The sequence below is a fragment of the Lonchura striata genome, chromosome 37 (assembly GCF_050655825.1).
Source record: "Lonchura striata isolate lonStrDom1 chromosome 37, ASM5065582v1, whole genome shotgun sequence".
Classification (NCBI taxonomy): domain Eukaryota; kingdom Metazoa; phylum Chordata; class Aves; order Passeriformes; family Estrildidae; genus Lonchura; species Lonchura striata.
In genome coordinates, this window is record NC_140739.1 from 14316755 (window position 1) to 14327836 (window position 11082).

The window sequence follows — 11082 nt, forward strand, 5'->3', positions numbered from 1 at the left end:
GGAAAATTTTGGGTCGATTTGGGGAATTTTGGGAGGATTTTGGAGAAGTTTTTGGGGGATTTTGGGGAATTTTTGAGAGATTTTTTCAGAGTTTTTGGAAGTTCTTGGAGAATTTTGGAGAAATTTTGTGGGATTTTAAGAATTTTGGGGATTTTGGGGGATTTTTAGGTGACTTTGGGGTTTTGGGGGGATTTTTTGGGGATTTTGGGGAAATTTTGGGGGGAATTTTGGGGAATTTTTGGGAATTTTGGGAGGATTTTCAGGAAGTTTTTAGGGATTTGGGAGATTTTGTGGAATTTGGGGATTTTGGGGTGATTTTGGGGGTTTGGGGGATTTTTGGGGAATTTGGGGGGGATTTGGGGAATTTTGGGAAATTTTTGGTGGGATTTTGGGAGGAATTTTTGGGAATTCTGTGAATTTTCGGGGATTTGGGGGAATTTTCAGGAGTTGTTGATGAATTTCGGGGATTTTGGTGGATTTTTGGGTGATTTTGGGGGATTTGGGTGAATTTTGGGAGTTTTGGAGGGATTTGGGGGGAATTTTGGAAGGATTTGTGGGAATTTCCGGGGATTTTGGGAATTTTGGGGGATTTGGGTGAATTTTGGGGAGATTTAGGGAATCGTGGGGGAATTTTGGGAGGGATTTTGGGGGATTTTGGGGAGTTTTTGGGGAATTCTGGGGAAATTTGGAGGGATTTGGGGGAATTTTTGGGGATTTTGGGGAGATTTTGGGGAGATTTTGGGAATTTTGGGGATATTTTCAGGAGATTTTGGGAATTTGGGGGGATTTTTTGGGGAATTTTGCGGAATTTTGGGGATATTTTTGGGAATTTTGGGGATATTTTGTGGAATTTTGTGGAATTTTGGGGATATTTAGGGGAGATTTTTGGGAAGATTTTGGGGAGATTTTGAGATTTTTGGGGATATTTTCGGGAGATTTTGGGAATGTTGGGGGATATTTTGGGGAATTTTGTGGAATTTTGGGGATATTTTTGGGAATTTTGGGGAGATTTTTGGAGATTTCGTGGAATTTTGAGATTTTTGGGAATTTTGGGGATATTTTGTGGAATTTTGTGGAATTTTGGGGATATTTAGGGGAGATTTTTGGGATTTTTTTGAGATTTTTGGGAAGATTTTGGGGAGATTTTGGGAATTTTGGGGATATTTTGGGGAATTTTGTGGAATTTTGGGGATATTTTGGGGAATTTTGGGGATATTTTTGGGGATATTTTTGGGAATTTGGTGGAATTTTGGGGATATTTTGGGGGATTTTGGGGATATTTTGGGGGATTTTTGGGGAATTTTGGGGATATTTTGGGGGATTTTGGGGGAATTTTGTGGAATTTTGGGGATATTTTGGGGGATTTTGTGGAATTTGGTGGAATTTTGGGGATATTTTGGGGGATTTTGGGGGATTTTGGGGATATTTTTGGGAATTTGGTGGAATTTTGTGGAATTTGGTGGAATTTTGGGGATATTTTGGGGGATTTTGGTGGAATTTTGGGGATATTTTGGGGATTTTTGGGAATTTGGTGGAATTTTGGGGATATTTTGGGGGAATTTGGGTTTTTTTCGGGGGGTGGGGGAGGGGCGGCCTCACCCTCCCTCCCGCCGCCTCCTCCATGGCCGCGCCCCCGCTTCCGCTTCCGCCTCTGGCCCCGCCCACTTCCGGCGCCACTCCGCCCACCGACCAATGAAACCCGCGGGGCCATGCCCCTCCCGCGGAAGCCACGCCCACTCTCCCTCCCCTTTAGCCACGCCCACCCCGCCCCCTGACCAATGGGAGCCGCGGAATCCGCCGCGTTTTGCATAAACCCCGCCCCCTCCTGGCCACGCCCCCACGCAAAGCCGCGCCGCCATTGGTTGGTTCCCCCTTGGCCCCGCCCATTCCGCTCCTGGCCCCGCCCCTTCCTCCGCCGCCATCTCGGGGGCGGCCCCCGCGACCGCGACCCCAAATTCCCTTTTTTTACCCCAAAATTCCCCTTTTCTACCCCAAATTCCCCTTTTTTATCCCTAATTTCCCTTTCTCACCCCCAAATTCCCTTTTTTTACCCCAAATTCCCCTTTTCTACCCCAAATTCCCCTTTTTTATCCCTAATTCCCCTTTCTTACCCCAAATTCCCTTTTTTTACCCCAAATTCCCCTTTTCTACCCCAAATTCCCCCTTTTTATCCCTAATTTCCCTTTCTTACCCCAAAATTCCCTTTTTACCCCAAAATTCCCCTTTCTTACCCCAAATTCCCCTTTTCTACCCCAAATTCCCTTTTTTTACCCCAAATTCCCTTTTTTTACCCCAAAATTCCCCTTTTCTACCCCAAATTCCCTTTTTTTACCCCAAATTCCCCTTTTCTACCCCAAATTCCCCTTTTCTACCCCAAATTCCCCTTTTTTATCCCTAATTTCCCTTTCTTACCCCAAAATTCCCTTTTTTCACCCCCCAATCCCCCTCCGGGACCCCTAAAATCCGCCCCGGGAGCCCAAAATTCCCTTTTTTTACCCCAAAATTCCCTTTTTTACCCCAAATTTTCCCCTTTCCCCCCCCCCCAAATCCCCGCGTGATCCCCCCGGGACCCCAACCCCCCCCCCCAACCCCCCCCTGGACCCCCCAAAATCCCCTCCAGGACCCCCCAAAATCCCCTCGGTACCCCTCTTAACTGCCCACCAAACCCCCCTAAATCCCCCCCCCAAATTCCCCCTAAATCCCCCCAGGACCCCCCAAACCCTCCCAGGACCCCCCAAATCCCCCCCAGACCCCCCCAGGACCCCCAAATCCAACCCAAACCCCCCTAAATTCCCACAGGACCCCCCAAATCCCCTCTAGGACCCCTCAGCCCCCCCCAGGACCCCCCAATTTCCCCCTAAACCCCCCAAATCCCCTCAGGACCCCCCCCAACTCTCCCCCAAAGCCCCCAAATCCCCCCCGGACCCCCCCAGGACCCCCCAAATCCCCCCAGGAGCCCCCAACTCCCCCCCAAATCCCCCCAAACCCCCCCAAATCCCCCCAGGACCCCCCAAATCCCTCCCGGACCCCCCCAGGACCCCCCAAATCCCCCCCAGGACCCCCCAAATCCCCCCAAATCCTCCCCAAATCCCCCCCAACTCCCCCCCAAATCCCCCCAGAACACCCCAAATCCCCCCCTGACCCCCCCAAATCCCCCCCAGGACCCCCCAACTCCCCCCCAAACCCCTCCCAGGACCCCCCCAAATCCCCCCAGGACCCCCCAAACCCCCCCCAACTCCCCCCCAAACCCCCCCAGGACCCCCCAAATCCCCCCCAGGACCCCCCAAATTCCCCCCAAATCCCCCCCAAACCCCCCCCAAACCCCCGCAGGACCCCCCAACTCCCCCCCAGGACCCCCCAACTCCCCCCAACTCCCCCCCAAATCCGCCCCAGGACCCCCCAAATCCCCCCAAATCCCCCCAACTCCCCCCCAAATCCCCCCAGGACCCCCCAACACCCCCCCAGACCCCCCATGTCCTCCCCTCCCCCCCCCGAGCCCCTCCCCCCGCTCTGGGCCGCGCTGGTGGCGGCGGCCGAGGGGTTCCGGGGGGGTCCCGGGGGTCCCGACGTGGCGGTTTTGGGGTGCTGGGGGGGCCCCGGGGGGGGCGGGGCGTGGCTGCAGCACGGCCCGGGACCCCTGGGCGAGGCCACCCGAAAATTCCTGCCCCGCATCCAGCGGGAGCTGCTGCGGCGGGCCCAGAACCCGCCTTTTTCACCCCAAAATCCGCCCCAAAATCAGCCCCAGAACCCGCCTTTTTCACCCCAAAATCCGCCCCAAAATCCGCCCCAAAACCCGCCTTTTTCACCCCAAAATCCGCCCCAAAATCCGCCTTTTTCACCCCAAAATCCGCCCCAAAATCCGCCTTTTTCACCCCAAAATCCGCCCCAAAATCCGCCTTTTTCACCCCAAAATCTGCACCAGAACCCGCCTTTTTCACCCCAAAATCCGCCCCAAAACCCGCCTTTTTCACCCCAAAATCCGCCCCCAGATCCGCCCCAAAACCCGCCTTTTTCACCCCAAAATCCGCCCCAAAATCCGCCTTTTTCACCCCAAAATCTGCCACAAAATCCGCCTTTTTCACCCCAAAATCTGCCCCAAAATCCGCCCCAAAACCCGCCCCAAAACCCGCCTTTTTCACCCCAAAATCCGCCCCAAAATCCGCCTTTTTCACCCCAAAATCCGCCCCAAAATCCGCCTTTTTCACCCCAAAATCAGCCCCAAAATCCGCCTTTTTCACCCCAAAATCAGCCCCAGAACCCGCCTTTTTCACCCCAAAATCCGCCCCAAAATCCGCCTTTTTCACCCCAAAATCCTCCCCAAAATCCGCCTTTTTCACCCCAAAATCTGCCCCAAAATCCGCCCCAAAATCCGCCCCAAAATCCGCCTTTTTCACCCCAAAATCAGCCCCCAAATCCGCCTTTTTCACCCCAAAATCAGCCCCAAAACCCGCCTTTTTCACCCCAAAATCCGCCCCAAAATCCGCCTTTTTCACCCCAAAATCAGCCCCAAAACCAGCCCCCAAATCTGCCTTTTTCACCCCAAAATCAGCCCCCAGATCCGCCTTTTTCACCCCAAAATCTGCCTTTTTCACCCCAAAATCCTCCCCAAAATTGTCAGTTTTCGCCCCAAAATCAGCCCCAAAATCCTCCCCAAAATTCTCAATTTTCTCCCCAAGATCCTCCCGAAAATTCTCAATTTTCTCCCCAAAATTCTCAATTTTCAACCCAAAATTCTCAGTTTTCTCCCCAAAATCCTCCCCAAATTCCTCCATTTTCTCCCCAAAACCAGCCCCAAGATGAGCCCCAAAATTCTCCGTTTGCACCCCAAAATCAGCCCCAAAATCCTCCCCTAAATCCTCCATTTTCACCCCAAAATCTTCCCCAAACTGCTCCTTTTTCACCCCAAAATTTTCCCCTAAATCCTCCCCAAAATCCTCCAATTTCTCCCCAAAATCCCCAATTTTCACCCCTAAATCCTCCCCAAAATCCCCAATTTTCACCCCAAATTTTTCCCCTAAATTCTGCATTTTCACCCCAAATTTCCCCCAAAATTCCCCCGAATCTCCCCTGGGACCCCCCAAAAAAACCGCCCAAAACGGCCCCGAAAATGCCCCAAATTCGCCCGAATTCGCCCCAAAATCGCGCCCGGGACCCCCCAAAACCCGCGACCCCCCCCCGGAGGAGGGGGGGGGAGGGGGCGGCGCCCAGTGACGTCATCGGTGAGGGGGAGGGGAATTTGGGGGGATTTTTGGGAATTTTCAGAGATTTTGGGAATTTTGGGGAGTTTTGGGGGGATTTGGGGGATTTTGGGGGAATTTTTGGGAGATTTTTTGGGGGAATTTTGGGGGGATTTGGGGGAATTTTGGGGGGATTTTGGGGTGATTTTGGGGGGATTAGGGGAGATTTTGGGGAATTTTGGGGATTTTGGGGTGATTTGGGGGGAATTTTGGAGGGATTTTGGAGAATTTTGGGAGATTCGGGGAATTTTGGGGGGATTAGGGGAGATTTTTGGGAATTTTGGGGAGATTTTTGGAAATTTGGGGGAATTTTTGGGAATTTTGGGGGATTTTGGCGGAATCTTGGGGGAATTTTGAGGGGATTTTGGAGAATTTTGGGAGATTTGGGGGGAATTTTGGGACGTTTTGGGTGGATTTGAGGGAAAATTTTGGGAATTTGGGGAGATTTTGGGGAGGTTTGGGGGATTTGGGGAATTTTGGGCGTTTTTGGGTAATTTTGGGTTTTTTTTGGGTAATTTTGGGTGTTCTGGGGTAATTTTGGGGGTTTTGGGGTAATTTGGGGATTTTTTGGGTAATTTTGGGGTTTTTTGGGTAATTTTGGGGGGGTTTGGGTAATTTTGGAGTAATTTTGGGGGTCTGAGGATAATTTGGGGTATTTTGGGATAATTTGGGATATTTTGGGGAGTCCAGAGCGATTTTGAGGGGTTAATTTTGGGGTTTTTTGGGTAATTTTGGGTTTTTTTGGGTAATTTTGGGGATTTTGGGGTAATTTTGGATAATTTGGGATATTTTGGGGAGTCCCGGGTGATTTTGGGGGGTTAATTTTGGGTTTTTTTGGGGTAATTTGGGGTTTTTTGGGGTAATTTTGGGGTTTTCTGGGTAATTTTGGGGTTTTTTGGGTAATTTTGGGGTAATTTTGGGGGTCTGAGGATAATTTGGGGTAATTTGGGATAATTTGGGATATTTTGGGGGGGTCCCGGGTGATTTGGGGGGGTTAATTTTGGGGTTTTTTGGGTAATTTTGGGGGTTTTGGGGTAATTTTGGGGTTTTTTGGGTAATTTTGGGGGGTTTTAGGTAATTTGGGGGGTTTGGGTAATTTTGGGGGTCTGAGGATAATTTGGGGTAATTTGGGATAATTTGGGATATTTTGGGGAGTCCCGAGCGATTTTGAGGGGTTAATTTTGGGGTTTTTTGGGTAATTTTGGGTTTTTTTGGGTAATTTTGGGGATTTTGGGGTAATTTTGGGGATTTTGGGGTAATTTTGGATATTTTGGGATATTTTGGGGAGTCCCGGGTGATTTTGGGGGGTTAATTTTGGGGTTTTTTGGGTAATTTTGGGGGGTTTTGGGTAATTTTGGGGTTTTTTGGGTAATTTTGGGGGGTTTTGGGTAATCTGGGGTAATTTTGGATAATTTTGGGGTTTTTTGGGTAATTTTGGCTAATTTTGGCTATTTTGGGGTCCCCCAGGGCTGTTCCTGATGGACGAGGAGTGGGGGAGGGGCGGCGACGAGGAGGAGCCGGACTGGGAGAGCCCCGACGGTGGGGGAGGGGCGGAAATTTGGGGGGAAAAACGACAATTTTGGGCAAAAGTTGGGTAAAAGGAAGGAAATTCGGGGGGTTGGGAAAAATTTGGGGTGGGGGGAGAAAATTTTGGGGTGGGGACTCAAAATTTGGGGTAAAATTGGGGTGGGGGTAAAATTTTTGGGGGTAAAGGCAAAAATTTGGGGTGGGAGGGGAAAAATTTGGGGGGGAAACGAAAATTTTGGAAAAAATTTGGGGTAAAAGGAAGAAAATTTGGGGGGAGGGGCAAAATTTGGGGTGGGGGAGAAAATTTGGGGGTGGGAGGGGCAAAAATTTGGGGTAAAATTTGGGGGGGTGCAAAAATTTGGGGGGGGGGAGGTAAAATGGGATTTTAACAGGATTTTAATCAATTTTAACGGGATTTTAACGGGATTTTAAGCGATTTTAAGCGATTTTAACAGGATTTTGCGCAATTTTAATGGGATTTTAAGCTAATTTAAAGTGATTTTAACGGGATCTTAATGGGATTTTAATCAATTTTAACGGGCAGTTAACGGGATTTTAAGTGATCTTAATGGGATTTTAACAGGATTTTAATCAATTTTAATGGGATTTTAACAGGATTTTAATCAATTTTAACGGGCAGTTAACGGGAATTTAAGCGATTTTAATGGGATTTTAACAGGATTTTAATCAATCTTAACGGGATTTTAACAGGATTTTAATCGATTTTAACGGGATTTTAACGGGATTTTAATCAATTTTAACAGGCAATTAAGGGGATTTTAAGTGATCTTAATGGGATTTTAATGGCATTTTAATCAATTTTAACGGGATTTTAATGGGATTTTAACGGGATTTTAATCAATTTTAACGGGATTTTAATCAATTTTAACGGGCAGTTAACGGGATTTTAATGGATTTTAATGGATTTTAATGGGATTTTAATCAATTTAAACGGGATTTTAATGGATTTTAATGGATTTTAAAGGGATTTTAATCGATTTTAACGGGATTTTAATGGATTTTAATGGATTTTAATGAATTTTAAAGGGATTTTAATCGATTTTAACGGGATTTTAATGGATTTTAAAGGGATTTTAATGAATTTTAACGGGACTTTAATGGATTTTAATGGGATTTTAATGGATTTTAATGGGATTTTAATGGATTTTAACGGGATTTTAATGGATTTTAAAGGATTTTAAAGGGATTTTAATGGATTTTAACGGGATTTTAATGGATTTTAATGGGACTTTAATGGATTTTAATGGATTTTAATGGATTTTAATGGGATTTTAATGAATTTTAACGGGACTTTAATGGATTTTAATGGGATTTTAATGGATTTTAATGGATTTTAATGGGACTTTAATGGATTTTAAAGGGATTTTAATGGATTTTAACGGGATTTTAATGGATTTTAGTCCGTTTCCAGCCCTTCTTTGGGTTTTTTTGTTTTTTTTTGTTTTTCTGTGTTTCTGCCCCCCAGGGAGCCCCCCCGAGGAGGGGTCCCCCCGCAGCCCCCCCGGGCCCCCCCTGGCCCGGTCGCTGCCGCTGTCGGTGCCCGGCTGGAGCCCCCGGAACCCCCCGGGACCCCGCGGGGACCCCCCCAAGGTCAGCGGGACCTGGGAAATTTGGGAAATTTGGGGTAATTTGGGGTTTTTAGGGGGGTTTGGGGGCTTTTATGGGGGATTTTGGGGGGATTTTGGGGAAATTTGGGGGTTTTTATGGGGGGTTTGGGGGAATTTGGGGAAATTTGGGGGTTTTTATGGGGGATTTGGGGGGGATTTGGGGGGAACTTGGGGGGATTTGGGGTTTTTTATGGGGGATTTTGGGGGGATTTTGGGAAAATTTGGGGGTTTTTGGGGGGGGTTCAGGGGCTTTTATGGGGGATTTTGGGGGGGATTTGGGGGAATTTGGGAAATTTGGGGGTTTTTGTGGGGGACTTGGGGGCTTTTATGGGGGATTTTGGGGGGATTTGGGGGATTTGGGGGTTTGGGGGGATTTGAGGAAATTTAGGGGTTTTTAGGGGTTTTTGTGGGGGACTTGGGGGCTTTTATGGGGGATTTTGGGGGGAATTTGGGAAAATTTTGGGGTTTTTGGGAAAATTTGGGGGAATTTGGGGGTTTTTAGGGGTTTTTATGGGGGACTTGGGAGCTTTTATGGGGGATTTTGGGGGGAACTTGGGGGAATTTGGGGTTTTTTATGGGGGATTTTGGGGGCATTTTGGGGAAATTTGGGGATTTTTATGGGGGGTTTGGTGGGTTTTATGGGGGATTTTGGGGGGTTTGGGGGGATTTGGGGAAATTTGGGGGTTTTTAGGGGTTTTTATGGGGGTTTGGGGGCTTTTATGGGGGTTTTGGGGGGAATATGGGGAAATTTGGGGGTTTTTATGGGGGGTTTGGGGGGTTTTATGGGGGATTTTGGGGTGGTTTGGGGGGGTTTGGGGGATTTTGGGGAGATTTGGGGGGGTCTGGGGGGATTTGGGTTTTTTAGGGGGTGTTTTGGGGGCTTTTATGGGGGATTTTGGGGGAATTTGGGGAAATTTGGGGGAATTTGGGAAAATTTGGGGCTTTTATGGGGGATTTTGGGGGAATTTGGGGTTTTTTATGGGGGGTTTGGGGGGATTTTGGGGTTTTTATGGGAGGAATTGGGAGGTAATTTGGGGGGGGATTTTTGGAGGATTTTTGGGGCATTTGGAGGATATTTTGGGGGGGAGTTTTGGGGGATTTTGGGGGGATTTGAGGGGGTTTGGGGGCATTTTGGGGAACTGGAGGAGTCTGGGGGCGGGCTGGGAGGGATTTTGGAGGATTTGGGGGAATTTTGGGGGATTTTATAGAATTTTTATGGTGGGTTTGGGGTATTTTGGGAGGAGTTTTGGGGAATTTTTCATTTTTTTTTTACAATCCCACCCCCCCCAAAACCCGAATTTGGGTTCCCTCAGAACTTTTCGGGATCGTTTTGGGGTTCGGAACATTCCCCAAACCCCCCAAAAAATTCCCAAAATTCCCAAAATTCCCTCCCGCAGGCGCCGCCCGACCTGGAGCGGATCGCGGCCTCGATGCGGGCGCTGGCGCTGCGCGGCGGCGGCGACGGCCCCGAAATTTTTGGGGACCTCCCCCGGCCCCGCCTGCTGGGGGGGGACCCCCAGTGACCCCCCAAAAATCCCCAAAATCCCCCAAAATCCGGCAACCCCAAAAAAACCCCCAAAATCCTCCAAAAAACCCCAAAAAAACCCAATTTCGAAGCCTTAAAATGAGGATTTTTCACCCCCCACATCGATTTTTGAGGTGCTCCTAAAAAATGGGGGAGGAGAAAAAAATTTGGGGTTTTCAGCCAAAAATTTGGGGTTTTCAGCTCAAAATTTGGGGGTTTTACCCAAAATTTGGGGGTTTCAGGTGTTGGGGTTGGCGACGACCCCGAAATTTTCGGGGACCTCCCCCGGCCCCGCCTGCTGGGGGGGGACCCCAGTGACCCCCCAAAAATCCCCAAAATCCCCCAAAATCCGGGAACCCCAAAAAACCCCAAAAATCCTCCAAAAAACCCCAAAAATCCACAAAAAAACCCCCAAAAACCCCAATTTCGAAGCCTTAAAATGAGGATTTTTCAACCTCCCCATTGATTTTTGGGGTGCCCCTAAAAAATGGGAGAGGAGAAAAAAATTCGGGGTTTCAGATCGAAATTTTGGAGGTTTCAGCCAAAAATTTGGGGGTTTCACCTCAAGATTTGGGGTTCTCAGCTCAAAATTTGGGGATTTTCCCCAAAATTGTGTGGTTTTAGCCCAAAATTTGGGGGGGTTCATCCCAAAATTTGGGGATTTTCCCTGAAATTTGGGGATTTCCCCGAAAATTCGGGGGTTTTCAGGTCAAAATTTGGGGGGGGTTCACCCAAAAATTTGGGGTTTCCGTCCCCAGAATTTGGGATTTTTCCCTAAAATTTGGGGATTTTTCCCTGAAATTTGGGGGTTTCGAGTGTTGGGGTCCCCCAAAATTTCGGGGGTGCCCCTCCCCCACCAAGTGTCTTATTTTGGGGGTCCCTCCCCTCCCCCCCCGCCTTGCCCAGAAATTTTGGGGACCCCTCCCCAAAAAGGGGGCGTGGCCAGCCGGGTTTGATTGACAGCTCCGGGGTTGGGGCTCCCCCCCTTTTGTGCCTGAGATGGGCGTGGCTTCCTGGAGGCCCCGCCCACTTTATTTTTGCCCAAAGCTGATTGGGCGTCGCCCACTGAGGCCACGCCCACTATGCTAATAAAGCTGGTGTGCTGAGCGCTGATTGGTTGCGGCGCGGGAGGGGGCGTGGCTTAAAGCGGCGAGGCGCGGGTGGG

The 11082-nt window shown here is 48.9% G+C and overlaps 2 protein-coding genes across 11 annotated transcripts in view; one reads left to right on the forward strand and one right to left on the reverse strand.

The window, feature by feature from the left end:
- The window catches only part of LOC110483043 (TBC1 domain family member 17-like), a 31275-nt gene extending 28708 nt beyond the window's left edge, over positions 1-2567 (reverse strand). For 2 of the 10 annotated variants that reach the window (XM_085565812.1, XM_085565806.1), the window contains exon 1: positions 1600-2562. In XM_085565812.1, coding sequence (XP_085421938.1) covers positions 1600-1922 — 323 coding nt within the window. In that variant the 5' untranslated portion in view covers positions 1923-2562. Of the gene's footprint in view, positions 1-1599 lie in introns of all 10 variants that reach the window. The other 8 variants (XM_085565808.1, XM_085565809.1, XR_014951002.1 and 5 more) reach the window with 7 other exon arrangements.
- Positions 2568-3472: 905 nt separating this feature from the next.
- On the forward strand, positions 3473-11023 carry LOC144248151 (uncharacterized). The gene is made up of 4 exons (XM_085565715.1): positions 3473-5219; positions 6705-6776; positions 8251-8375; positions 9790-11023. The coding sequence occupies exons 1-4, from the start codon at positions 3473-3475 to the stop codon at positions 9913-9915; spliced, it is 2070 nt and encodes a 689-aa protein (XP_085421841.1). The 3' UTR covers positions 9916-11023.
- The last annotated feature ends 59 nt before the right edge of the window (positions 11024-11082 follow it).

Coding starts and splice junctions, on each gene's coding strand:
- LOC144248151 (XM_085565715.1), top strand. CDS start 3,473: ATGTCCTCCCCTCCCCCCCCCGAGCCCCTCCCCCCGCTCTGGGCCGCG. Junction 6,777..8,250: donor GGACTGGGAGAGCCCCGACG/GTGGGGGAGGGG, acceptor TCTGCCCCCCAG/GGAGCCCCCCCGAGGAGGGG. Junction 8,376..9,789: donor CCCGCGGGGACCCCCCCAAG/GTCAGCGGGACC, acceptor TCCCTCCCGCAG/GCGCCGCCCGACCTGGAGCG.